The sequence below is a fragment of the Terrapene carolina genome, unplaced genomic scaffold, assembly GCF_002925995.2.
Source record: "Terrapene carolina triunguis isolate 2854851 unplaced genomic scaffold, T_m_triunguis-2.0 Scaffold30371, whole genome shotgun sequence".
In the NCBI taxonomy this organism is placed as follows: domain Eukaryota; kingdom Metazoa; phylum Chordata; order Testudines; family Emydidae; genus Terrapene; species Terrapene triunguis.
Window position 1 is genome coordinate 118158 of NW_020694722.1, and position 27926 is coordinate 146083.

Sequence of the window (27926 nt, forward strand, 5' to 3'; positions counted from 1 at the left end):
AGATGCACTTAGACTTTGGAATAACCCTACGTCACTGTTCTTGGAATGATCCCCACTGAACCCATGATGTTCTCCTTTTCTTCTCTCCCCAGAATCCCAGGAGCAGCGTCAGAAGATTGGTAAGTTCACCCATCTGCCCAGTAGAGCCCCTGGGCAGCATCTCCCATGGTGCTGAGCAGAAGCACCGACACCGCAGGGCAGGGCTGAGTGAACAGTTGAGGCCAAAATCAGAATCACATTACTTATCCCAGTCCGACCGCAGCACTGTGAGCTCTCTGCAGCAGACACAGGGACACTTGCTCTCATGCCTGGATAGACAGACAGGTGTCACCTTGCCTTTGACAATCCAATGCAGATCACATTGTTCTGATGCAGGGGAAGGGGCCAGATGCTCTCTATAGAGGCTCCTGGGGCTAGAATTGTGGCTGGGGGGCGGGGGCGGGAACTTACCCCAGTCCTTATGGGGCACCCAGCATCACACAGCTCCTGTCTTTGTGTCTAACTCTTTTCTCCTCCCTATTTCAGAGACGGAGAAGAGGAAGAACAAGGAGCTGGAATCAGGTACTTGGGTCAACCCCTGGTAAACATGTGTCTGTGCTTTCCCACTCTGATAATTAGGAATATCACCACATACAATGTGTGGACTTTAGCCACCATCATGATCATCTCCTCCGGCCCAGGATAGAAATGTGCACTGCAGAGATGGCAGCTCACATTTCAGTACCATCCCTAACAACTGAGCATGAATTTAATGCCTATGGACCAGTAGGATTCTGGCTAGGTCTCCACTGCCCAACAGTTCACACTATGGGGGCATGAATGGGAATGTGCACCAAAGTGCTGCTCTGTAACCACCCCATGTGGATGCTGTGGGTGTGAACTGAAAGGTCCCTAGTTTACATGTATATAGTCCTATTTGAAGAAGACTTTGTTAGTATGAACTAGGTGTCATTTAGTGCGCACCAGTAGCATCCACACGGGGCAGTCCCAAAGCAGAAACCTGAAAACCACAACAACATAGGCCAAACAATGGGGCTGTATAGACAAGCCGCTAGTGAGGGGCTCGGCAAACTTCCTCCATGCAGGTCTGTGGACATATTTAAATTCTGACCTACAAAATATCTGCTATCCCAATTCTGAGCTCCCCACGTGCACACAGCTCTGCTGGTGCCCCTCATTCCCCACCACCTACCTCCCTGCCATGCCCTGAGCTCCTCAGTCCTGTACACTTCTTCGCCCCCCGTACACCTTCGCCCTTATACTCTAGGTCTGGGCCTCCAATGAACAGAGACCCCACCCACCACTTCCCTGCTATCCCAGCCCTCAGCTCCTCAGTCCTATTTTCCCCTCTCCCAGTCTAGGCCTGGGCCTCAATTGAACAGAGCGTCCAAACTCAACTATGCTTTGAATGGGCTCTGTGAGGTGCACTCTGATGGGCCCCACCACCCACATTGTTCCACTTGAAGTTAACCCATTTATCTGACAGTGGACAATAACTCCTGGGCCACCCAACCCCACAGAGCCCTTCCCCAGCTAAGCTCCTTCCAACCACTGACCCTAGAGTTACACACTTGCAAATCAACATCACAAAGGGATTGCAATGTATGGTCTTCAGTCACCTTCATGATCATCTCCCCCTGCCCTGAAAATATTCAAACACTGCAGTGTCTGTAGCTCACATTTCAGAATCACCCTGAACGATGGAGCAAACGTAGTGAACAGCGGGACTTACTGAGGATCTGGGCAAACCTCCTCCATGCAATTCTGTGGATATATCTCAATTTCCATCTGCAAAATCCCTGCTATATGAATACTGGGCTTCCCAGATGCACACAGCCCTGCCAATGCCCCTCAGTCCCAACCTTCAGCCCCCTGCTATGCAGCCTCGGTCTCTCACACATACAACTCTGCCAGGGCCCCTCTATCACCACCAGCAGCACCCTTCTATCTCAGCCCTCAACCCTCCAGTCCCACAGCTCTGCTGGCAGTGGCGGATTTAGAGTTAGTGGAGCTCTGTGCTCAACTTCATTTTTGAGCCCCCCCCACCCCCCCCACAGGACCCAGCCAAGAAAAAGAACATTCTCTCTTATCTCCCCTGCCTCCTGTTTTTCATTCTTTTTTTCCCCCCAGAAGTTTAAGGTTAACTATAAACTGACTGTCCTTCTAATCATGCCAGACTGCAAGGGGAAGTTTTTTCAAAATATTTATCCTCTGGGAATCAAAAAGTGCTTTAAACTAAGATTAACTAAATCAATCCTCTGAATATTTTTGTGAGGTGGATAAGGAGTATATAGAAATCACTTCTGCCACTGCTGAAAAGTAGATACCTCTGTGGTAGAACACAGCAGCTCTTTAGTAGAGCACAAAAAGACTACACCACAATTGAAGGGCCAAAACTTAGAAGAAAACATCATATTAACTGACTCCATGCTATGCTTTGGGAAATTCCAGATCAGAACCTTTTAGCTCAGGATTTTAATGCTCCCATTACCTAAAGCTCTATATGTTTGCTTAAAAGTGGTATACATGCAATACAGAACATGGCACTTCACAAAAATATATTAAGCCTACATCGTTGTGCCAAAAGAGCTTACCGTCTGAGGCTAGCTTGTGATTGCGCATTTATCTCTGAGTAACAGGCAGCATGCAGCTGTACCGACCCATGATGAGCCCTGAGTGGCACCGAGTTGGACTCAGATTCTCACTGCTTTCTTGCCCACAAATGTGGAGGGAAGTCATTTACTGCAGCCTTTGAAAGGGTGCAAATTCCTCCCGCCCCAACTTTCCTGCTTTGTCAGCTCTCCTGGCTGGTGGAGCAGAAAACTGAATCCCCCGTCCGCATCCCATGGGCTGCGCCCATCCACCGTTCACCAGGCTGCAGGGAGCGGCGCAAACGTGGGCTGGAAGACTTAGGAGGAGCAGGGGGCAGCCATGCAGCCAGAGAGAAGCAGTGGTTGCCCCATCAAAGTGCGGCTTCTCTCGGGCTGGCTGTGCGACAGCCCTGTGCTCCTTCTGCATCCCCCTGCGTTCATGCCGCTCAGCGCCACACATACCTCCCGCCTGCTCCCCTGAGGCTGCGGGTGAGCCTCGCTCCATGCTCCCCTGCTCCTCACAGGTTCTGACATCCCACCCCCCTCAGTCTCCCCCCATGGATCGGGCTGCCCAAGTGCCTGGCCCATGAGCCCCCTGTCGTTGGGGGGCCCCATCCCAGGGCATCGTGTGTTTCATGGTAAATCTGCCCCTGTCTGCCGGTGACCCTCAATCCTGACTTTGCAGGTGACAATCAATCCTGATGGCATTAGGCACCTCCAAGCCGGGCAATTGCGGGGAACCCCAAGATAGCAAGGGGTCCCTTCAAAGTCAGATCTCACCCACCAGGCATCAGCTGCTCCATTTTGCTCAGTGCTACCCAGGCCTCTGAATGGTGTCTTCTGCCCACACACCATACATGGCAGGTCACTGGTAGAGGCCCTGAAACTGAGCTGTGTGGGGGTTCCCCATGAGACAAACACCATTGCTGCCTGCAGCCCCCTACTATCCCAGCCCTGGGCTTCCACTCCCAGCCCCAGCTCTGTTGGCATCCCTCAGTCCCCACTCACAGCTTCCCAGCTATCCCAGCCCTCAGCGCCTCACCCCTGTTTTACATCCTCCTAGTCTAGGCCTGGGCCTTCAATGAACAGAGCCTCCAAACCATACTATGCGCTATATGGGCTTCATGAGGTGCACTCTGATGGGCCCCAACACTCACATTGTTCCACTAGGAGTCGAGACAGGGCCAGACCCCATGTCTTTAGAGGTGGACAGTAGCTTCAGTGACACACAGTCCCATGAACCCTTCCCTAGCTAAATTCCTGCCAGCCACTGATCCTAGAGTCATACATATTTGCAAATCAGCACCACAAAGGGATTTCCCGTCATGGAAATAGGAGGTCTGAGGCCAGGTGACAGGCTGTGTGATAAATATTCTGGTGTAATGCTCCCTTAACTCATTCTCTACAGTGTCATCAGTGTGGGGGTGGGGTGGGAAGGGGAGTTGACCCTTGGGGCAATTTATGGGCTCTGCTTAGGGACTGATCTGGGACCTTCTCTGTTCATTAACAACAGTTTTGTCTTACATGTCCTATCAGTTCTGAGTCCCTTGGCTCATTTGATATTTGTCTGCTTGCCAAAACTGGGAAGGTCACTACAGCTGCAGTGTAGATGCACTTAGACATTGGAATAACCCTATGTCACTGTTCTTGGAATTATCAACACTGAACCAATGATGCTCTCCTTTTCTTCTCTCCCCAGAACTCAAGGTGCAGCGTAAGAATCTTGGTAAGTTCACCCACCTCCCCAGAAGAGCCCCTGGGCAGCATCTCCCAGCCACACATGGTGCTGAGCAGATAGAGAAGCACCAACACCGCAGGGCAGGTCTCAGTGAACAGTTCAGGCCAAAATCAGAATCACATTACTTATCCCAGTCCGACCGCAGCACTGTGAGCTCTCTGCAGCGGACACAGGGACACCTGCTCTCATGCCTGGATAGAGAGAAAGGTGTTACCTTGGCTTGGACTGTGCAATGACATCACATTGTTCTGATGCAGTGGGAGCGCCTAGCTGCTGTCTATAGATGACAGCTGCAGTGCAACTCTTCTGGGCGAGTTCCCAGAACGTGGCTCATGTTTCCATGCTTTGTTGCCAAGGCCGGATCCCAGACATGAGCCCCAATCATCTGCACGGCCATGCCCTAGATACTCCTAAAGTGTGTAGCTTTGATGCTCCAAAGGGCTGTTAGTAACACAGAACAGGAATTCCCCTTCGATGGAAGAGTTGGGAATGTCAGAGCTGTATCGCAATCCAGACCGACATTTTCCATCAAGGTTATGCAAATCCCATGGCTCCTGCATGTTACCGTGTCACTAATCACCAGCCCCACTACTATCAATGTTGCTGGCTCCTGCACTGGGTCTGGGAGTGTGGCTGTGGGTGTCTGTAAGTAACCCCAGTCGTTATGGATCACAAAGCATCACACGGCTCCTGTGTCTATGTCTAACTCTTTTCTCTTGCCCATTTCAGAGACTGAGAAGGATAAGAACATGCGGCTGGAATCAGGTAATTGGATAATCCCTAGTAAACGTGTGTTTGTGCTTTCACACTATAACGAGATAGGACAATCACCACAGAAAATGTATAGTCTTCAGTCACCTTCACGATCATCACCCCTTGCCTTGAAAATATTCAAACACTGCAGTGTCTGTAGCTCACATTTCAGTATCATCCGGAATGATGGAGTAAATGTTGTGCAATGGACCTGTGGGAGTTACTGAGGGTCTGGGCAAACTTCCTCCCAACTACGATCTGTACGGTGCACTTTGATGGGCCCCCAAACTCACATTGTTCCACTAGAATTCAAGACAGGACCTGAACCCATGTCTTTAGAGGTGGACAGTAGCTTCAGTGCCACACAGCCCCATGAACCCTTCCCAGCTACCTTTCTGCTAGCCACTGATCCTAGAGTCACACATTTTTGCAAAGCAGCACCACAAAGGGAATGCTCGGCACAGAAATAGGAGGTCTGAGGCTAGGAGACAGGCTGTGTGATATATATTCTGGTGTAACACTCCCTTACCTCATTCTCTACAGTGTCATCAGTGTGGGGGTGGGGGTGGGGTGGGAAGGGGGGTTGACCCTTGGGGCAATTTATGGGCTCTGCTTAGGGACTGATCTGGGACCTTCTTTGTTCATTAACAACAGTTTTGTCTTACATGTCCTATCAGTTCTGAGTCCCTTGGCTCATTTGATATTTGTCTGCCTGCCAAAACTGGGAAGGTCACTACAGCTGCAGTGTAGATGCACTTAGACATTGGAATAACCCTATGTCACTGTTCTTGGAATTATCAACACTGAACCAATGATGCTCTCCTTTTCTTCTCTCCCCAGAACTCAAGGTGCAGAGTAAGAATCTTGGTAAGTTCACCCACCTCCCCAGAAGAGCCCCTGGGCAGCAGCTCCCAGCCACATATGGTGCTGAGCAGATACAGAAGCACTGACACCGCAGGGCAGGGCTGAGTGAACAGTTGAGGCCAAAATCAGAATCACATTACTTATCCCAGTCCGAACGCAGCACTGTGAGCTCTCTGCAGCGGACACAGGGACACCTGCTCTCATGCCTGGATAGACAGACAGGTGTCACCTTGCCTTTGAGAAAGCAATGACATCACATTCTTCTGATGCAGGAGAACAGGCCAGCCACTCTCTATAGATGACTGCTGCAGTGCAGACTCCTGGGGCTAGAATTGTCTCTGTGGGGTGTCTGTAACTAACCCCAGTCGTTATCGGGCACACAGCATCACACAGCTCCTGTCTCTGTGTCTGACTCTTTTCTCTTCCCCATTTCAGAGACGGAGAAGAGGAAGAACAAGGAGCTGGAATCAGGTACTTGGGTCAACCCCTGGTAAACATGTGTCTGTGCTTTCCCACTCTGATAATTAGGAATATCACCACATACAATGTGTGGACTTTAGCCACCATCATGATCATCTCCCCCTGCCCAGGATAGAAATGTGCACAGCAGAGATGGCAGCTCACATTTCAGTACCATCCCTAACAACTGAGCGTGAATTTAATGCCTATGGACCAGCAGGATTCTGGCTAGGTCTCCACTGCCCAACAGTTCCCAGTACAGGGTTGTGAAAAGGAATGCACACCAACGTGCTGCTCTGTATCCACCCCATGTGGATGCTGTGAGTGTGAACTGAAAGGTCCCTAGTTTGCATGTCTATAGTCCTATTTGAAGAGGTTTTTAAGGTCAGGCTTGACAAAGTCCTGGCTGGGATGATTTAGTTGGGATTAGGTCCTGCTTTGAGCAGGGGGTTGGACTAGATGACCTCCTGAGGTCCCTTCCAACCCTGATATTCTATGATTCTAACTAGGTGTTGTTTAGTGCGCACCAGTAGCATCCACTGGGAGCAGTCCCAAAGCATCACTTTCGTATAACCTGCAAATCACACCAACATAGGCCACACTACGGGGCTGTGTAGACAAGCCCTTAGTGAGGGGCAAACTTCTTCCATGCAGGTCTGTGGAGCTGTCAAGGCTCCTTCCCCACTCTGAACTTTAGGGTACAGATGTGGGGGCCTGCATGAAAAGTTCTAAGATTAACTATCAGCTTAGATCTGGTCCGCTGCCACCACTCCCAATGGGCTAACTCCCTTCCCTGGGTAGACTTGAGAGACTCTTACACCAACTCCCTGCTGAACACTGATCCAAAACCCCTTGGATCTTAAAACAAGGAGGAATTAATCATTCCCCCCCCTTCCCTTTCCCCCCACCAATTCCTGGTGAGTCCAGATCAATCCCCTTGGATCTTAGAACAAGGAAAAATCAATCAGGTTCTTAAAAAGAAGGCTTTTAATTAAAGAAAAAGGTAAAAATCATCTCTGTATAATCAGGATGGAAAATAACTTTACAGGGTAATCAAACTTAAAGAGCCCAGAGGAACCGCCTCTAGCCTTAGGTTCAAAGTTAGAGCAAACAGAGGTAAACACCCTAGCAAAAGGTACATTTACAAGTAGAGAAAACAAAGATAAAACTAACACGCCTTGCCTGGCTGTACTTACAAGTTTGAAATATGAGAGACTTGTTCAGAAAGATTTGGAGAGCATGGATTGATGTCTGGTCCCTCTTAGTCCCAAGAGCGAACAACCCCCAAAACAAAGAACACAAACAAAAGCCTTCCCCCCACCAAGATTTGAAAGTATCTTGTCCCCTTATTGGTCCTTTGGGTCAGGTGTCAGCCAGGTTACCTGAGCTTCTTAACCCTTTACAGGTAAAAGGATTTTGGAGTCTCTGGCCAGGAGGGATTTTATAGTATTGTACACAGGAGGGCTGTTACCCTTCCCTTTATAGTTATGACAGGAGCTATCTCAATTCTGACCTGCAAAATATCTGCCATCCAAACTCTGAGCAACCCACATGCACGGAGCTCTGCTGGTGCCCCTCATTCCCCACCATCTACCTCCCTGCCATACCCTGAGCTCCTCAATCCTGTACACTCCTTTATCCCCCTGCACCTTCGCCCTTATACTCTTGACCTGGCCCTCAAATGAACAGAGACCCCACCCACCACTTCCCGGCTATCCCAGCCCTCAGCTCCTCAGTCCTGTTTCCCCCCTCTCAATCTAGGTCTGGGCCTAAAAAGAACAGAGCCTCCAAACCCAGCTATGCTTTATATTCGATCTGTAAGGTGCACTCTGATGGGTCCCATCACCCACATTGTTCCACTAGAAGTTGAGAGAGAACCTGAACCATATATCTAGGGATGGACAATAACTCCAGGGCCACCCAATCCCACAGAGCCCTCCCCAGCTAAGCTCCTTCCAACCACTGACCCTAGCGTTACACACTTCTGCAAATCTACACCACAAAGGGATTGCATGGCACAGAAATAGGAGGTTTGAAGTCCGGGTGACAGGTTGCAGCAGTCCCAGCCTCTCTCTACCTGATACATGCTCTGGTGTGACGGTCCCTTACCTCATTCCCTGCAATGCCATCACATGGGGGTGCTGCCCTGAGGGACAATTTGTGAGCTCTCTTTTATTGCTGATTTGGAACCTTCTCTATTTTTCATTAACAACAGTTTTGTCTGACACGTCCTGTCAGATCTGAGACCCTTGGGTCATTGGGTACATCTACACTGCAGCTGAAAGCAACCTTCCCAGATCGGGTAGCCAGACACATGCTAGCTCTGCTAGAGTGTCATGACCAGGATGTGGGCGGTCATGCCTAGTGGTTGGAACAGGAGTCAGGTGTGAGGAGACAGGCAGGGTCAGGTTGCCAGGAGAGTCAGAGAGTAGGAGCAGGTAGCACAGGGGAAGCAGAGCTCAGCAGTAAAAATCCCATTTCCATGGACAACTTACTGGTCATGTGCTTGGTTTAAATAGACCAGCAAACCAGTCAGGACCCACCTGTTCCACTAATCAGATCCCTGGATTGGAGTCCTCTGTCAGATTTGAGATTGTAGGTCTGATAGCTGTCAGCAGGTCGGTGGGTGGTGGGTTGCAAGTTACTGGCTGAGAAGAGCCCTGTGGACCAGGCTTCAAGACATCTTCCTGGCATCAGTTCCTTGCCAAGTGAGACCCTCCAGGCAACATTGGACCAGGCTTTTTGAGGTGATTTTTATGGAATGCTCATATTAGTGCAGGGTTGGGTATATTTTCTGCCACTGCTCAGGTGTGCTGGGGTCTGTATCCCTCTCAGATAAGGTACCAAAGCCTGTCAAAGAGGTTTTCCATGTAGGGTTTCAAAAGTGAGACATGAAACACCAGGTGAATCTCCTGAGAGTGGGATAATTGACATTCAAAGACTGAGTGAACCTGTTTCTGGATCCTAAAGGAACCAAGGAACTGAAAGTCTAGCTTGCGATTGTGTCTGTCTGTGCGGAGATGCTCCACCGAGAGCCATACTTTTTGCCCCACTGAATAGGTGGGGCCTTGCTGTTGATGGTCCGCATAATGTTTGTGTTCTTGTCTTGCCTATTCAAGATGTTTCCTCACTCATGAACCTGATTAATCCACTGTACTAGGCAGGGCCGGCTCTGGCTTTTTTGCCGCCCCAGGCAAAAAAGCCTCCAGCCGCCCCCCCCCCCCCCCCCCGCCGGCGGGGGGGCCGGGGCCCTGGGAGGAGGGCGGCGAGCCCCGGCGGGGGCTCGGCTCTCCCTCCGGCGGCCAGAGCGGCAGCCAGAGCGCCGGGGGGAGGGCGGCGAGCCCGGCTGTGGCCCCGCTCTCCCTCGGCTCTCCCCCCAGCGGCCAGAGCGGCGGCTGGGGGGAGGGCGGGGGGGGAGGGCGGCCAGAGCGCCTGGGGGAGGGCGGCGAGCCCGGCTGTGGCCCCGCTCTCCCCGGCGGCCGGACCGCCGCGCCGCCCCCCTCCAGGTGCCGCCCTAAGCACCAGCTTGGTTGCCTGGTGCCTGGAGCCGGCCCTGGTACTAGGTCCGAGGCGGCTGGGCTGGGAGGAGACATAGGTAATTGCAGATGGAGTCGGGGGTGTTACCCATTCTATGTACAAAAGAGTCTCTTTTGATGCATGGATGAATGGTCTATGTTGTTATATGCAAACTCTGTGGAAGGGAGATGCAAGGACCAATCATTGTGGTGGTGGCTGACGTAACATCATAGCTACTGTTAAAATGTAGATGCACTTAGACATTGGAATAATCCTACGTCACTGTTCTTGGAATGATCCACACTGAACCCATAATGTTCTCCTTTTCTTCTCTCCCCAGAACTCAAGGTGCAGAATGAGAAGATTGGTAAGTTCATCCACCTCCCCAGTAGAGCCCCTGGGCAGCAGCTCCCAGACACACATGGTGCTGAGCACAAATACAGAAGCACCAACAGTTGAGGCCAAAATCAGAATCACATTACTTATCCCAGTCCAACCGCAGCACTGTGAGCTCTCCGCAGCAGACACAGAGTCACCTGCTCTCATGTCTGGATAGACAGACAGGTGTCACCTTGCATTTGATAATCCAATGCCAATCAAATTGTTCTGATGTAGGAGAAGGGGTCAGCTGCTCTCTATAGATGACTGCTGCAGTGCAGGCTCCTGGGGCTAGAATTGTGGCTGTGGGGTGTCTGTAACTAACTTCTGGCTACATCTCCACTGCCCAACAGTTCAGAGTTCGGGGGTGTGAATAGGAATGCCCACCTAAGTGATGCTCTGTAACCACCCCATGTGGATGCTGTGGATGTGAACTAAAAGGTCCCTAGTTTGCATGTCTATAGTCCTATTTGAAGAAGACTTTGTTAGTGTGCTCTATAGAGCTTGGTGGTTTGAGTATTGGTCTACTAAACCCAGGGTTGTGAGTTCAATCCTTGAGGGGGACACTTATGGATCTAGGGCAAAAAATCTCGCTGGGGATTGGCCCTGCTTTGAGTAGTGGGTTAGATTAGATCATCTCCTGAAGTCCTTTCCAACCCTGATATTCTATGAACTATGTATTGTTTAGTGCACACCAGCAGCATCCACATGGGGCAGTCCCAAAGCAGCACTTTAGTGTAACCTGCAGATCACACCAACATAGGCCAAACTACAGGGTTGTGTAGACAAGCCCATAGTGAGGGGCTGGGCAAACTTCCTCCATGCAGGTCTGTGGTGATATCTCATTTCGGACCTGCAAAATATCTGCCATCCGAACTCTGAGCTCCCCACATGCGCACAGCTCTGCTGGTACCCCTCATTCCCCACCATCTACCTCCCTGCCATCCCACCCCTGAGTTCCTCAATCCTGTACAATCCTTTTCCCCCCTGCACCTTCACCCTTACACTCTAGCTCTGGGTCTCCAATGAACAGAGACTGTCACCCCACCCACCACTTCCCAGCTATCCCAGCCCTCAGCTCCTAACCCCTGTTTTCCTCCCTCCTAGTCTAGGCCTGGGCCTCAAATGAACAGAGCCTCCAAACCCAACTTCGCTTTGTATGGGCTCTGTGAGGTGCACTTTGATGGGAGCCATCACCCACATTGTTCCAATAGAAGTTGAGAGAGAACCTGAACCATTTACCTAAGGGTTAACAGTAACTCCAGTGACACCCAGCCCCCAGAGCCCTTCCCCAGCTAATCTCCTTCCAACCACTGACCCTAAAGTTACACATTTTTGCAAATCAACATCACAAAGGGATTGCAATGTATGGTCTTCAGTCACCTTCATGATTATCTCCCCCTGCCCTGAAAATATTCAAACACTGCGGTGTTTGTAGCTCACATTTCAGTATCATCCTAAATGATGGAGTGAATGTCGTGCATATGGACCAGTGGGACTTACCGAGGGTCTGGGCAAACTTCCTTCATGCAATTCTGTGCATATATCTCAATTTCCATCTGCAAAATCCCTGCTATATCAATACTGGGCTTCCCATGTGCACACAGCCCTGCCCCTCAATCCCAACCTTCAGCCCCCTGCTATGCAGCCCCGGTCTCCCACACACTCAGCTCTGCCAGGGCCCCTCAATCACCATCAGCAGCCCTGCTGTCTCAGTCCTGAACTCTCCAGTCCCACAGCTCAGCCGGTGACCCTCAATCCTGACTTTGCAGGTGACCATCAGTCCTGATGGCATTAGGCACCTCCAAGCCAGGCAATTGCAAGAAACCCCAAGATAGCAAGGGGTCCACTCAAAGCCAGATCTCACCCACCAGCCGTCAGCTGCTCCATCTTGCTCAGTGCTACCCAGGCCTCTGAATGGTGTCTTCTGCCCACACGCCATACATGGCAGGTCACTGGTAGGGGCCCTGAAACTGAGCTGGGCAGGGGGTTCCCATAAGACAAATACCTACATCCCCCTACTATACCAGCCCTGGGCTTCCTCCGCCAGTCCCAGCTCTGATGGCATCCCTCAGTCCCCACCCACCACTTCCCTGCTATCCCAGCCCACAGCTCCTCACCCCTGTTTTACCCCCTCCTAGTCTAAGCCTGGGCCTCGAATGAACAGAGACTCCAAACCCTACTATGCGCTATATGGTCTCTGTGAGGTGCACTCTGATGGGAACCACCACTCACCTTGTTCCACTAGGAGCCGAGACAAGACCTGACTCCACATCTGTAGGGGTGGGCAATAAATCCAGTGTCACACGGCCCCATGGACCCTTCCCCAGCCAACCACTAGAGTTACACACTTCTGCAGATCAGCACCACAAAGGGATTGCACAGCACAGAAATGGGTGACAGGCTGCAGCAGTGCAGGTCTCTCTCTATGTGATACATGCTCTGGTGTGATGCTCCCTCTCCTCATTCCTTTCAATGACGGTAGCTGGGGGCAATTTGTGGGTTTTGTTTAGGGGTTGATCTGGGACTTTGTCTGTTGTTCATTTACCAACACTTTTTCTGACCTGTGCTGTTCGTTCTGACACCCTTGGCTCATTGGGTACGTCTACACTGCAGCTAGGAGCAAGGTTCCCAGCTCGGGGAGCCAGACACACACTAGCTCTGTTTGAATTAGCGCACTAACAATAGCAGTGTGGCTGGGGTAGCAGGGGCTGCGGCTCACGGTAGCCATCAGTGTACTGACCCAGGGAGTGCGAGAAGGTTAGTGTTTGAGCAGCTAGCACAAATCATTGCATGTGCTACCCCCGCGACCCTGCTACTTTTAGCGCACTGGCTCGAGCAGAGCTAGCATGTGTCTGCCTGCTCAGACTGGGAAGCTCACTGCCAGGTACAGTGTAGATTGTCCCAGAGTTTGGAATAACCCCGTGTCACCCTGCTCAAAATGACCCACACTGAACCCATGATGGTCTCCTTCTCTTCTCTCCTCTCCCCAGTGTGCCAGAAGCTGCATCAGAGGCTTGGTAAGTTCATCCAGCTTCCCATTAGAGCCCCTGGGGAGAGGCTCCCAGCCACACACGGTGCTGAGCAGATCCAGAAGCACCGACACTGCAGGGCAGGGCTGAGCGAACAGTTTGGGCCAAAATTAGAGTCACATTAGGGTCACCCCAATCCCACAGCAGCTCTGTGAGCTCTCTGCAGCAGACACAGGGTTACCTGCTCTAATGTCTGGACAGACAGACAGGTGTCACCTGGCCTGTGACAACCCAATGCCAATCACATTGTTCTGATGCAGGATAAGGGGACCAGCCACTTTCTATAGATGCTGCTGCAGGGCAGGCTCTTCTCGGCTAAGTCCCAGAAAGTGGAGATGAGCAAAAGACCAGATTCAGGCTCCCGTTTCTATGCTTTGTTGCTAAGGCCAGATCCCAGATCTGAGCTCCAATTATCTGCATGTCCATCCCTTAGTTACACCTGAAGTGTGTAGCTTTGATGCTCCAAAGGGCTGTTAGTAACACAGAACAGGAATTCCCCTTAGATGGAAGGGTTGGGAATGTCAGAGCTGTATTGGGATCCAGACCCACGTCTTCCATTAAGGTGAGATGCTTTGCAAATCCCAGGGCTCCTGCGTATTGGTGTGACTCACTAACCACCAGCCCCACTCCTATCAAAGCTGCTGGCTACTTGGGCTAGAAGTGTGGCTGTGGGTGTCTGTAACTAACACCAGTTGTTATGGGGCACAAAGCTTCTGTGTCTAACTCTTTTTTCTCTCCCCCATTCCAGGGTCTCAGCAGGAATAGTGGTTCTTCAGTTACTGTCCCTGTGGGTGCTCTACTCTAGGTGCACTAGTGCCCCGTGTGCCTTTGATCAGACATTTCTCATGGCAGTGTCCGTTCAGCCCATGCATGTCAGCCCCATGCCCTGTGCCATTGTTATATAGCAAGGGTGGCCAAAGTGCGGCTCACGATCTGCATGTGGCTCTTTTACAGTTAAAATGCAACTCACGGATCCCCCCCCCCCGGCTCCAATTCTCCACCTACCAGTCTTGGTGGGGGAGCTCAGGGCCTTGCAGCAGGGTCATGGTGTGGGGTCTTCTGCCCAGCGGGGATGGGTGTCTTGGGCCTTCAGCCCCATGGGGAACGCTTGCCGGGGCTCGGGGCTTCAGCAGGAGCGGGGCTGAAGCCCTGAGCCCCAGCAGGTGCCACCCACAGGGCAGAAACCCCGACCCCCAGCAGGCACGCCCTGGCTTTCGAACTTCTGAAGATTGTTGTCTGCAGCTCGGAGGCTCAGTAAGTTTGGCCACCCCTATTATATAGCACTGCACAGGCGAACCACCCTCAGTTCTTATCTGACGCAAAGCTCCCAGCAGAGAACTCTGAAGCTAAGGGGACGGAGGGCAGGGAGTGGAGCACCCGTAGGGACATGTCTCGAAGAACCACAGTTACAGCACAGGGTGAGTGACCATTTCTTCTTGCAATCAGGTACTTGGATAATCCCTAGTAAACGTGTGTCTGGGCTTTCACACTGTCATGGGATAGGAAAATCACCACGTGCACTGTATGGACTTCAGTCACCTTCATGATCATCTCCTCATCCCCGGGAAATAAACAAACACTGCAGAGTTGGCAGCTCAGGTTTCAGTATGATCCTTAATGACAGAAAGTGACTCTAGTGCATAGGGAATGGGGGGACACGAGGCAGGTCTACACTAGGGCTTATGATGATATAATTGACGTCGCTCAGGGGTGTCTAAAACCGCCCTGCTGAGCGACGCAAGTTACAGTGATGTAAGCGCCAGCGTGCACAGCACTGCGTTGGTGGGAGATGCTCTCCTGCTGACGTAGCCACTGTCACGCAAGGAGCTGGCGTAATTACGCAGATAGAAGAGCTCTCTCCCGTCAGCAAAAAGCAACTTCACCAGACGCGCTACAGCAGCATCAGTGCAGCAGCGCCAATTTAATGCTTCTAGTGTAGACTAGCCCTTAGTTAGATGCTGGGCAAACTTCCTCCATGCAGTTCTGTGGAGACATCTCAGTTCAGACTTGCAAAATCCCTGCCCCCCGTACTGGGCTCCCTGCCTGCACCCAGCTCAGCTGGATCCCTTTGTGCCCACCTGCAGCCTCCCAAAATCCCAGCCTTGGACTCCCACACATGCAGCTCTGCCAGTGACCCTTAATCCTGACCTGCAGCTAGTCATGGCATTAAGCACCGGCAAGCCAAGGCTGCAAACTGCCCCCTGAAAACCAGATCTGGCCCAACAAGGGTTAGCTGCTCTGTCTTGCTCAGTGCTGCCCAGGACTCCAAATTGTGTCCTCCGCACAGCGTGACCTTGCACACACCAAACATGCCAGGTCACTGGTAGGGACCCGGAACAGAGCTGTGTAGGGGGTCCCCATGGGACAAACACCTCCACTGCCTGCAGCCCCCTGCTGTCCCAGCCCTGGGCTTCCTCCCCCAACCCCAGCTCTGTTGGCATCGCTCAGTCCCCACCCACAGCTTCCCTGTTATCCAGCCCTCAGCTCCTTAGTCCTGTCCTGTTTCCCCCGCTCCTCGTCTAGACCTGGGCCTCAAATGAACAGAGCCTCTGAACCCCATAATGCTCTGAGGGGGCTTTGTGAGGTGCACTCTGACACCACCCACATTGCTCCACTAGGAGTTGAGACAGGACCTGACCCCACATCTCTAGGGATGGAGAGTAAAACCAGAGCCACACACTTCCACAGAGCCCTTCCCCAGCTAAGCTCCTGCCAACCACTAACCCTAGAGTCACACACTTGTGCAGATCAGCACCACAAAGGGATTGCACGGCCCAGAAATAGGAGGTCTGAGGTCGGGTGACAGGCTGCAGCAGTGCAGGCCTCTCTCTACATGACATATGTTCTGGTGTGATGCTCCCTCCCCTCATTCCCTGCAATAACAGTAGCTGGGGGCAATTTGTGGGCTCTGTTTAGGGGCTGATCTGGGACTTTGTCTTTTGTTCATTAACAACAGTTTTTTTCTGACAAGTGGTGTTGGTTTTGACACCTTTGGCTCATTGGGTACATCTACACTGCAACTAGGAGTGAGCTTCCCAGCCCGAGTAGCTGACACACGCTCGCTCTGCTTGAGCTAATGCGCTAACGATAGCAGTGTGGGTGGGTGTGTCGGGGTCCCTGGGGTGCAACCTGGACTGTGGGACCACTGAGCCCCCCAAATGAACCAACCTAGGTTGTCCCTCACACCGTGATGTTGTGTCAAGCTCCAAGCCTCTGACAGGCACTGCACTTACACAGCCACCCACAGGCAGGGACGCGCCCAATTGTGTTACATGAAAGATCCCCCTGCCACTCATGAATAAGGCTCAGATTTAGTCATGGGTATTTTTAGTAAAAGTCATGGACAGGTCATAGGAAATAAACAAAAATTCACGGCCCGTGACATGTCCATGACTTGTACTATAAATATCCATGACTAAATCTTAGCTGCTCCTGGGGCCCTGGGACACCAATGCTGCTATGGGGGTGGGGGGAGGCCTGGGGTACTGCTGTTGCTCCAGGATGGTTGCTCTGGGTCCGTGCCAGGAGCCAGCTGCACTAGCTGCTGCTCAGACAGCCCTGGGGCCAGCTGCCTGGGGCTGCTCTAGTAGCAGCCAGTGAGGATGAGCCCAGGGGCCGTCCCAGCAGCAACTAGCATGGCTGGCCCTGGGGGCCGCCCCAGCTGCTCAGGTGGCCCTCGGGTAAGCCGCACCGGCCGCTGTAGCTGTGGAAATCATGGCGGTCCCGGAAAGTCACTTTGTCCTCCAGCTGTTCTTCCAGGTGTTGAGTTGGGAGTGGAGAGAGGTCAAATGATGATGTCACTTCCCCTCTTTTATACTTTCTTCCAGCTTGCTGGAGAGATCTTTGCTGTGAGGAGGGGATCAGGCAGCCCCAATTGGTCAAGCAGTCTCCATTGCCTACAGTCTTTGGGCTAATGGATTATTTCCTCCATGAGTGCTGATGAACCATTAACGCTGTCTGGCTGCTCCTTTCTTTTGTGGGTGTTTCCAACCTCACAACATATTTCAGTAACACATACAGTAATACTTCATAACCTCACATACAGTGTTAGCACATACAATCCAACAGGATATTAATGTTCAACAGATCAAAACTTTTAAAATGATACCTCACAAGGCAAACTTTGTACAAAACATAGCATAATTATATCACAGCAGTGAATATGGGGGTTCCAGGGTGCTACTCTGAGGTACAGAGTGTCACAGTGGGATAGCACGGGCAGTGGCTAAGTGTAGCCGCCTGATTACATACCCTGGGGGTCTGAGCGGGTTTATACTTGAGCAGCCAGCCGAAACCACTGCACACGCTGCTCCCAGATACCCTGCTACTTTTAGGGCACTAGGGCTGCAGTGTAGATGTACCCGAAGTTTGGAACAGCCCCACGCCACTTTGCTGACAATGGCCCACACTGCATCTGAGTCACATTAGAGTTACATAAGTCCCACCACAGCACTGTGAGCTCTCTGCTGCAGATACAGGGTTACCTGCTTTCATGTCTGGATAGAGAGACAGGTGTCACCTGGCCTTTGACAATCCAAAGCCATCGCATGGTTCTGATGCGTCAGAAGGGGAACAGACGCTTTCTATAGATGACTGCTGGAGTGTGCAGTTTTGATGCTCCAAAGGGTTATTAGCAACACAGAAAAGAAATTCTCCTTAGATGTAAGTGTCAGAGCTGAATAGGGATCCAGACCCATGTCTTCCATCAAGGTTAGATGCTTTGCAAATCCCACCCAAGATTTGTATCCTACCAGTGTCCTTTTAAAATTCCCAATCCATTGGGGGCCACCACAGCCAAACAGCAGCTTCTTACTGGCCTGGATTCTGCTCTGGGTGACACCAGTGTAAATCCAGTTTCTCTCCAGTGAAGCACATGGAGTTACAGCAGTGTCCCTGAGAGCAACATTTGCTTCAGTCCCTGATACTGAGACAATATAGAGGCACCCCAGAGAGCCAGTCATTACTATTAGCAGAGATCTCTGGATGAAAGGGCCTGTCTCTCACTTCACGAAGATGGGTCATTTCTCCTTCAGCAGTGAGGGCCCATGAACCACATGTAAAGTGATCACACGGTCACAGAGCAGTACCCAGAACTGAGCCCTCTGCCTAAATGACAGGGAATAACTCCGTCTCTTTCCGTTTGAGACAAGGTGCACGCAGAGCTAGGTAAGAGAACGTGTTTTCATGTCACATTTCACATCGCTTGCTTCCTTTCCATTTGCCAATGACCCCTCTCCCAGAAGAGCACCTCCTGTGGGAGTGAGTTCCCTGCATTTGCCGGGCCCCTGACCATGTTTGTTCCTCTTCCCTTGCAGATTTCAGGAGGGCTCGGAGCTACATGGGTGAGTGAGGCTGCGAGGGGCTGAGCAGACGCTGCACTGGGGTCAGTGGTATCGGTGTTATGTAGTTGAGCTGTCAGAGGTGTGGGGTCCCCATGGGGCTGGATGCCACAAATGGGCCTGAACACGCTGCCCTGAGCTGTAAACCTCACCCCCGGGCAGCTCCCTCGCAATTCCCCCCTCAGCTAGTCCTGACGCCTCCCCCACATCTCCATTGGCCCTTCAGTGATGATCCATCCCTACCCCGTCAGCTCCCCCAACAGCCCCACCCGCCCCCCCCCCCCCCCGCCCCCCCCCCCCCCCCCCCCCCCCCCCCCCCCGCCCCCCCCCCCCCCCCCCCCCCCCCCCCCCCGGGAGACCTAACACCTCCCAGGGACAGCCCCTCTGCAGGGGGGAGTGAGAGGAAGCAAAGAGCCCAAACCCTGGTCCACGGCCAGATCCAGGCTAGCGGTGCCAGTCCCACTAGTCACCTCAACCCTTAATACTCTGTCCTTTGCTCCAGCTGTCCTGTGAGATTATAGGGTCCCCGACTGACCTGTGGCTAACAGGGTTATTCTGGTTTCTCTCCCCAGTTCGCGTCACCCTGGAGCTGGTTTGCAAACACCCTGAAATCACCATGTCTGAGGATAGCAGAAGAGTCCAACACAATCCCCAGTCTCCATGAGCGACTGGCCTATCCGGGGCCCTGATAGCCCTGGGGAATGAGGGGTTTGTGGACAAGGATCATTATGCTTTATGGGGTGGGGTTTTCAGGGGGTACTGGGAGGTGGGGGTGAGGGACAGCCCGGACTGGGAGCTGGGGGTGCTGAGTGAGTCTGTGAGGGATAGTGAGATGGGAGAGGCAGGTGAGACTCCTTGGACTGGGGTGCTAGGCTCTGGAGAAGTATGAGGGATGATATCACCCCAGGGAGGCTGACCCTGCGATCCAGAACTGGGCTGTGAGACCGACAGTGATTGGGGTGTATCTGGATCTAGAAGGGGGCGTCTCATTTTATAGTGTCAGTTCAATGGCCCTTATCCTGAAGATTCCTGTGGAAAGTTCTGAGAGATTGTTCCCATTCCTCAGCCCTGGTCACACTGCGGGGAGGGACCAAGGGAAACCCCTCAGCATCTGTCCCCAACAATCACTGGGATTTACCCCAGAAATTAGGAGTTAGTGGGTCTGTTATTCAGGGAGATCCCACAGCCCTACACAGCCCCATATCTCCAGTGACAGGAAGAAGCAGGAAAAATCAGAGGGCCACCTCCAACAGGAGAAACAACCCAACACCTGGACAGCGCCCTGTCCCTGGAGACAAGCAAGTGAGAGAAACAGCTCACGTGGGATACAATAAATCTGAAAGCAATTGCCCACCAACCTGCTTCCCAAGTGGAGGAAGGGGCATAAAACAGAGCAGGAGCATCCACAACTGCAAACAGCCCCCAAAGAGAAGGGGAAAAAGAAACCTCAAAACTCCAAGGTCTGAACCCCTCCCGTATGGTAAAGGGAATCATGAGAGAAACACTCAACACTTGACTCCAGAGCGGTCTCTGGAGCTGACTCTTGTTCCAGGGATACCAGGGCCAGGAAATACGACGGGGGAATCAGACCCAAACGCTGACACCCGGGAAAGAACCTCGTCCTACAGGAAATGTGGGGAAATGGCAACACATCAGATGTTTCCTCCCCCTGAACTCAGAGGAAAACTGCAGCGATTCATGATAACGCTTTGCCCTGCCCCCAGTTACATCGGAATGTGCTGATTGGAGGGAACTGTGTTAACGCAACTGTTAAATGTTGGAAATTCAATACACACTGGTTGGGGGGTGCAGAGGGGAAGGGTCTCGCAGTAGCACTGACTAACTCCCATTGCAGACACACACACGCTGCTCCTGCCAGCCTCAGGCCGTGTGAGTGGGTGACAGGATCGGTCACTCGGTGTATCAGACTGGGTTGTGATAGCCTCACACTGAGCAGCACCCCGAGAGCTGAACCTGCCCCCAACCACCGGAGCACCCCTGGGCTCTAGCAGGGCTGGCTGGGCTCACTGGGAGCAGGGATGATGGACGATGCTGCAGAAGCTTCTCGTGGAACAAGGACACAGGGAAGTTCAAAAACTGTTGGAAATTGTATGAGGGGGCAGGAGGGGAACAGGCTGCCAGCTGCAGCATTGCCAAGTCTCATGGTGTCATGGAATGGAAATTTTTTGTAATATTTTGGATAAAGATGGTGTGTGCTTCAGTTTCCCCCATGTGGTACATGGTTAACTAGGTGGGGGGAGGGAGGGTGTTTGCTCTTTGCAGAGGCCCAGAGACACAGGTGTGACCAATGCCCAGCTGCCTGCGCCTGCAGCCTCTGGAGACTCTCAGAAGACAATGGCTGCTCCAATTGCTTGGAAATTTGGCACCTAGCAACAGATGACCATGGATGGCCCCACCCACCTTGGGAAACCAGCTGGGTGTGACCAGCTGGAGGATAAAGGACAGAGGTGGGGCCAGGCGGGGTTGTTAAGTGTGGGCTGCTGGAGGAAGAGAGAAGCTCCTGGACTGGGACTCAAGAGGGGTCTGAGGTCTCCCTGGACTGACCCAGGTGGATTATGCTGGAACTTTCGATTCTCTGTGTTCTAAACACCTAATAAACCCCCTGCTGTTACAATGCTGGCTGAGAGTCACTCCAGAGTCAGGGAGTCGGGGGTGCACTGCTCCCTTTGGCTGTGCAAGTCTCTCCTGGGTGTCCTGGTGAGACGCACTCGCTAAGGGGAGCTCACAGCATGAAGCCGGGGGGGCTGAAAGCTCTGAGGTTCAGTCCCAGGAGGTGGTGAAGCCAAGTGGCTTACCCTATGGCGAGTGTGACCCTACATGGGCTGACACACTGATGGGAACTTCCCAGGGACTGTTCCAGAGCACCAGACCATTGGATCCATGACACGTGGTATTTGCAGTTTTCCTTAAAGCCCCAGATCCTGGAGTTCCGGGATTGTGGGAGAATCTCAGCTTTGGTTTAAAACTAATAAAAAGTACGTTTCTAGCCTGTGGCTGTGGTGTGGAGCTGTAAAGTGTGACCCCAATGTCCCTGTGCGTCGAGTCTGGCTTTACTGCTGGGTGCACTGCATTTAAACCCTACGACCTGGCTGTCGGTTTAGTGCAGGTCTTGATGGGACCCAGCAACACATGGCCGGAGGGGTGCGGGGGAGCTCTGGGAAGTGCCACCCACAAACATTGGGTCTGTGCTATGTAAAAGGTGGGTGTGCGATGAGCTGGCTGGGCCCAGACAGCGCTCTTGGCATCCGATCATACTGGAGACAAGGCAGCCTTGGTATTGTGGGTGTTTTATCTCCATGTAGCTGGTGGAGGTGAATCCCTGGGACGTGTTATGGTGTGAAAACACCTTTTTCCTGGTGTGGCCAGCACCCAAACCAGCCATTTCCATCCTGGCAGCACCAGCAATCGGATTCCCAGCTCAGGACACTGGCTGCCATGGGTGGAAGGGCAGGTGGGTGTTAGGGGAACAAATGACAATCACTGGGTGTGATGGGTTTGGAGCTGCCCTGTACTAACCTCTGAGCTTTGTCTTCTCTGTCTGACTGTTGTGCAGGGTTCACTGAAGGAACACAAGGGGTTAATTTGAGCTGGGCTTGGCTCCCTTCCCCCACCTCCTGGCAAACACTGCAAGGGATAAGAGACACTGCAGAGCCATCCCCTGTGATGCCCCCTGCTGAGCCACCCCATCATTAACCAGGCTCTGGGACACAGGAGGGAACAGAGACCTTGGGCTGCAGTGACAGAAACCCAAAGGATGGGGAGGAGCCAGGCAAAGACTATGGGAACAGACGGCCCCATCCCCAGATGTCAGAGCCTGGGGTAGGACAGGTTACCTAGGGGTGAAGTAGACATGTGGGGAGCCCCTTTGCTGTTTTAAACCCTGTTCTCTGGCTGTGTCTGGCTCCTGCTGTTGAGATCAAATAAGACTTTGTGTAAGAAGGTGTTTGGGTCACTGCAGTCATGGCTGGTCACAGCTCCCAGCGGGCAGAACCACAGGTACTGAGTCCATTAGGATGTGCTGGGGGTCAGCACAGCCAGTCCACAGGGGGCTGTAGCTGAGAGAGGGGAAGGCCTGAGCGGTCACCCAGAGAGGGCACAGAGGAGCAGCCAGCCCCATAACTGTGACTTGAGGTTTGTGCAATAGCCCACGTAGGGCTGCTGGGAAAGGGGATTCTTCTTCGAGTGATGCCCATACGCATTCCACTCGAGGGATGTGCTCACCCCAACCACAGTCGCCAGGAATTTTTCCCTCAGTGAGCCCTGTTGGGACAGCTTGAGCGCCCTCTGCTGCCGCATGCTGTTAAAACCAGTATAAAGTGCCCAGGCAACCCCACGCCCTTCAGTTCCTTCTTTCCGCCCATGGTGGGGGCTGAAACTACTCTCGTTGCATTTGCAAGTTCTCTCTGTGGACTTCCTTGTTATTCTACATAGTCATAGTTAGTTTTAGGTAGTGTGAATTAATTTGCGTGAAGTTTAGTAAATTAGTCAGTTATCATGATTTAGCTTTAAGCTCTGCACCTCCTGTGCCCCTGATCACCCTGCACTCAAGCTGTTTGAGGTGCCAGAGAGAAGCTCATATTGGGAATGTGGCAGGTTTTGTACTTTGTCGACTCCTTGAGTCGGGGGGGTGAGAAGTAACCCCGCCTCTCTACGCCTACGTCTGTTTTTACTCACCTCTGGGTAGTCAGCACCGTGTGGCCCAATGGTCAGGTTCCGTATAGTGCCTCTCTCTGAGTGGGGTAATGCAGCCTAGCGGCCAGAGTCCATGCAATGTGCCCCTAGGGAAGAATGGACCAATGGCTGGAGTCCATCTAACTCCCCCTCCCCGAGTTGGATAGCGTGGCCTAGTGGCCAGAGTCCATGCTGCCCCCTTTGGAGGCAAAACAGGGGTCAGGTAACTGGGGCCATCACAAAGGGGTGGTGACCCCTGGTAGGGGAGCCTGGGCCCACCCGACTCCACCGGGCTCCAACCCAAGGCCCTGCCAGTGGCGGAGCGGTCCGCAACAGGGTCAGCAGGAAATCCTACCAAAACACGCTGACCTCGTAATGGTGGGAGGTACCACTCTCTTACCTTCCCTGGGTCACTTCCTACCAGTTCTCCGGCAGCAGTAGTCCTTATGGCATCGGGGTCTCCAGGTTCCCCAGCACCAGACACTCCCTGGGGTTCCGATAGCTGCAAGCCTCTGGTCCAAGTTTCTGGCTCTTCAGCTCTCGTAGGTAAGGGCTGTAGCAGCTCCTGTGCTGGAGCCTCTGCCGAGCGTCCTTCCTCCTCAGCAGCCAGCCCTGACTGAGCAGCTCTGCAGGCTTTTATACCTGACATCGTTGTTGAAGCATGCCCAGCAGACCCTCAGGGGCGGCCCTTCCTCTGCTAGGAGGGAAGAGTTAACCTTCTCGGTAACAGTGCGGGGCCGATCTGCCCCATCACAGGGACCATCGACAGACCTGCAAGGACTTTAAGCCTTGCACAAAGAAGGACTGGGAGGCCAGGCTCAAGTTCCTGCTCATGGAGGTGGCACTGATACCTGCATCTGAGCCAAGCTGGTCAGACTCAGCACTGAGTGCCTCAGATTCAGTAAGGAGTGCTGCTACTGTACCGGAGTCCCGTCACTGATCACCATCCCCAGTGCCAAAGCTCTCCTCTGCCTGGGTACTGTAAAAGTCAGCACCTTTGACCTCAGCACCTAGGCAGGAATGGTCAGTTCTGGTACCAGATGAACCTTCTATATCTGCGGCACCGTGCAGTACCTGTACTATCTTGATACTGACCACACCGGAGACGTTTACTGCTGCCAGGGATCTTCTCTCGCTGTTGGTACCGGTATCGCTGGCAGTACAGGAGTCAGCGTTATTGGTGCCAGTGGACAGGAGTGAACCCGCTGTGTCATTTCAACATTCAGTACCATGCCCTTCGGTGCTGTCAAAAGGGGAGCCAGCTATGCTTGCCATGGTGCGAACCTCTCCCCCACTGCACCAGTCTCCAGCACTGGCGGGAATGGCATCCTGGTGGTCACTTCACAGAGACTTGTCCTCTTCCGAATTGGAGATCGGGTCCCATTCCTCCCATCGAAGGAGCCTCTCTCACTACTCCTCCAGGCATTTCAACCCTTCCATGGACCTGGGCACAGGAATAACATGGAGTGACCAGAAGGTCACCAGGGACCTACACCGTACAGTGGCCCTTTCGGAATCCCTGGGGTTTTCCCTCAGTTTCCAGGAACTCCTGTTAAGTGGCCTCAGAAAGAAGAGTGGCACCATCCCATCACGCGGCACCTGGTCCGGACCCTGGCACTGATCAAGGGGATCCTGCTAATGCAGAAAGGGAGGAAGAGCATTCACAGCCAATGCTGGCCTCCTCTTCCTCCTCCTCTGATGAGGCAGCCTCAGGAGATGGGGGATGTCGCTTCCCCCAGATGACTATAAAGTGCACCAGGAGTTGTTAAAGAATCATAGAATCATAGAACTGGAAGGAACCTCGAGAGGTCATCTAGTCCAGTCCCCTGCACTCATGGCAGGACTAAGTATTAGACCATCCCTGACAGGTGTTTGTCTAACTTGCTCTTAAAAATCCCCAAATATGGAGATTCCACAACCTCCCTAACCAATTTATTCCAGTGCTTAACCACCCTGACAGGAAGTTTTTCCTAATGTACAACCTAAACCTCCCTTGCTGCAATTTAAGACTGCTACTTCTTTTCCTATCCTCAGAAGTTAAGAAGAACATTTTTTCCCCTCCTCCTTGTAACAACCTTTTATGTACTTGAGAATTGTTATCATGTCTCCACTCAGTTTTCTCTTCTCCATACTAAACAAACCCAATTTTTTCAATCTTCCCTCATAGGTCATGTTTTCTAGACCTTTAATCATTCTTGTTGCTCTTCTCTGGACTTTCTCCTATTTGTCCACATTTTCCTGAAATGTGGTGCCCAGAACTGGACACAATATCCAGTTGAGGCCTAATCAGCATGGAGTAGAGTGGAAGAATTACTTCTCATGCCTTGCTTACAACACTCCTGCTAATACATCCCAGAATGATGTATTTGCTTTTTTTGCAACAGTGTTACATGTTTAGCTTGTGGTCCACTATGACCCCCAGATCCCTTTCTGCAGTACTCCTTCCTAGGCAGTTGTATCCTATTTTGTGTGTGTGCAACTGATTGTTCCTTCCTAAGTGGAGTACTTTGCATTTGTCATTATTAAATTTCATCCTATTTAATTCAGACCATTTCTCCAGTTTGTCCAGATCACTTTGAATTTTAATCCTAACCTCCAAAGCACTTGCAAACCCTCCCAGCTTGATATCATCCACAAACTTTATTAATATACTCTCTATGCCATTATCTAAATCACTGATGAAGAATTGAACAGAACTGGACTGAGAACTGATCCCTGTGAGACCCAACTCGTTATGCCATTCCAGCATGACTGTGAACCTATGCTCTGGGAAATGTTTTCCAACCAGTTATGCACCCATCTTATATTAGCCCCATCTAGGCTGTATTTCCCTAGTCTGTTTATGATAAGGTCATAAGGAGAGGGTGGCCTTAAATTTGGGCATACAGAAGGAGGTAGTTAAGGAGTCCTCCCACAGCCTAGTTGACATTTGAGCCACTGCAGGCCCTTGAAAAGTTCCTCTGCCTCTCTTTGAGACCATTATGGACCCAGTTAAGAGAGCAACCTGTGTCCCTTCCCCCAACTTCAAATACTTTTTTATTGCCCAGAGTTATGCCCAGAGTTTAAATCTTGAAAGACCCCACCTCTTCCGGTTGAGGCCACCCCCCTCCCAGGACTCCAGAGTACCAGTAAGTCCTTTAAGTTACTTTCACCCCTGTCTGGGGGCATGTGTTACTCAGGGCTTTCAGAATCCACAGCAGTGGTAACTTAACTGTTTCACTCCAGGCGGTGTCAGCAATAAATCAACCAGAACACAGCAATTCCGTCTGATAAAAGATTCATGCATAAGCGTGCTCTATCTAAAACTGCAGTTTATTAGATTTAAGCACAAACAGACATAAACAATAGGTTTAGAACATCCCAAATATTTATCTAAAATCTGGAATGGTATTGAGTAATTAACAACAGGTTCACAGTGGCCAGTTGCTCACCCGCCGGGGAGAAAAGGTGTCAGGAAAAATGTCTCTTAAGATGGCTTCAGAGGACTGCTCCCAAGTACACTATATTAGCTAGTCTTTTATAACTAACTTCTACAAAACATATAGGTCATAGTGACCCCAACTAAATCATCACTTTTCCTACCTTTCAATAAACTACTTATCAACAAACATTCCTAACAATCTTAATCATAATAATACTTCTATATCAAAGGTGCCTACATTCAAGGCTTTCCATCCACTTAACTTCTTTCAGGCTCAGTTGTTGACTTTTCTTTCCCTTCCTCCCATTCTGATTAGCAGAAACTGCCTGCTAGTTTTGACCTTGACTCTGAAAGCCTGCTTTCAAATCAACCCTTAACTATGTGCCATTCTATTGCACATAATATGGTTGCAATTAGCTTAATCACATTCTGGTGTACACACACCCCTCAATTCCAGGGTAACACATTCACACACCTAGAGTGGAATGGACGTGTGCAAAATATCTCGAAGAACAGTAGTTATGAAAGGTAGGTAACTTTTATTTGGGGTGTGGGGTATGGGTCAGGCTGGGGGATGGGTTTTCTTTCCTGAAGTCCACAAAACACCTCATGGTTTTATCCTTTCTAGGTTCCCTCACAACAGGAGATGACCAGGGGCTTTTGGTCTGAGTCGTCTGGGACTCGCTCACTTTCCCACACAGCTCTGTCACTGCTCAGACCCCCAGCTCCTGGGCTTCAGAGACAGGCTTCCCTGGAGAACGTAAGAGACGGAGAGAATGAATGAGCCACAGACACACCCATCTGGTCCATAAATATCATAGTGTGAGAGGTTCTTCATTCCCGCATCCTAGAATGTGATACACTCCCGCCTTGCTGGGCTGCTAGGCTGGGGGTAAGGCCTGGGGAGAGCTCACTGCTGGTCAGGGGAAGTGGTGTTTGCACAGGAGAATCTGCAGATGCTCAGAGTGCTGTTGACTCATCCTGCGGGTCCCTCTCTGTGCGGATGCATGGAGCACCTGGACTGTGTGCGCAGAGAGTCACTGAGCAGCAGCCAGTTGCTTTCTAGTCCTGCAGCATCTGGCTCCATCAATATCCCCTGCAGGGCTAGGGAGAGGGGTCTAATTCTGCCCTGGCTGCCTGGGG

At 51.8% G+C, this 27926-nt stretch overlaps 1 protein-coding gene and 1 pseudogene across 1 annotated transcript in view; both read left to right on the plus strand.

Moving 5' to 3' along the window:
- LOC112103004 (butyrophilin subfamily 3 member A2-like) overlaps positions 1 to 14096 on the plus strand; it is a 29531-nt gene extending 15435 nt beyond the window's left edge. The window contains exons 9-17 of the mRNA XM_029914095.1: positions 93 to 119; positions 526 to 561; positions 4291 to 4317; positions 5059 to 5094; positions 5923 to 5949; positions 6382 to 6417; positions 10262 to 10288; positions 13293 to 13319; positions 14080 to 14096. Coding sequence (XP_029769955.1) covers positions 93 to 119; positions 526 to 561; positions 4291 to 4317; positions 5059 to 5094; positions 5923 to 5949; positions 6382 to 6417; positions 10262 to 10288; positions 13293 to 13319; positions 14080 to 14096 — 260 coding nt within the window. The remainder of the gene's footprint in view (positions 1 to 92; positions 120 to 525; positions 562 to 4290; positions 4318 to 5058; positions 5095 to 5922; positions 5950 to 6381; positions 6418 to 10261; positions 10289 to 13292; positions 13320 to 14079) is intronic.
- LOC112103005 lies at positions 10064 to 21627 on the plus strand (annotated as a pseudogene).
- The last annotated feature ends 6299 nt before the right edge of the window (positions 21628 to 27926 follow it).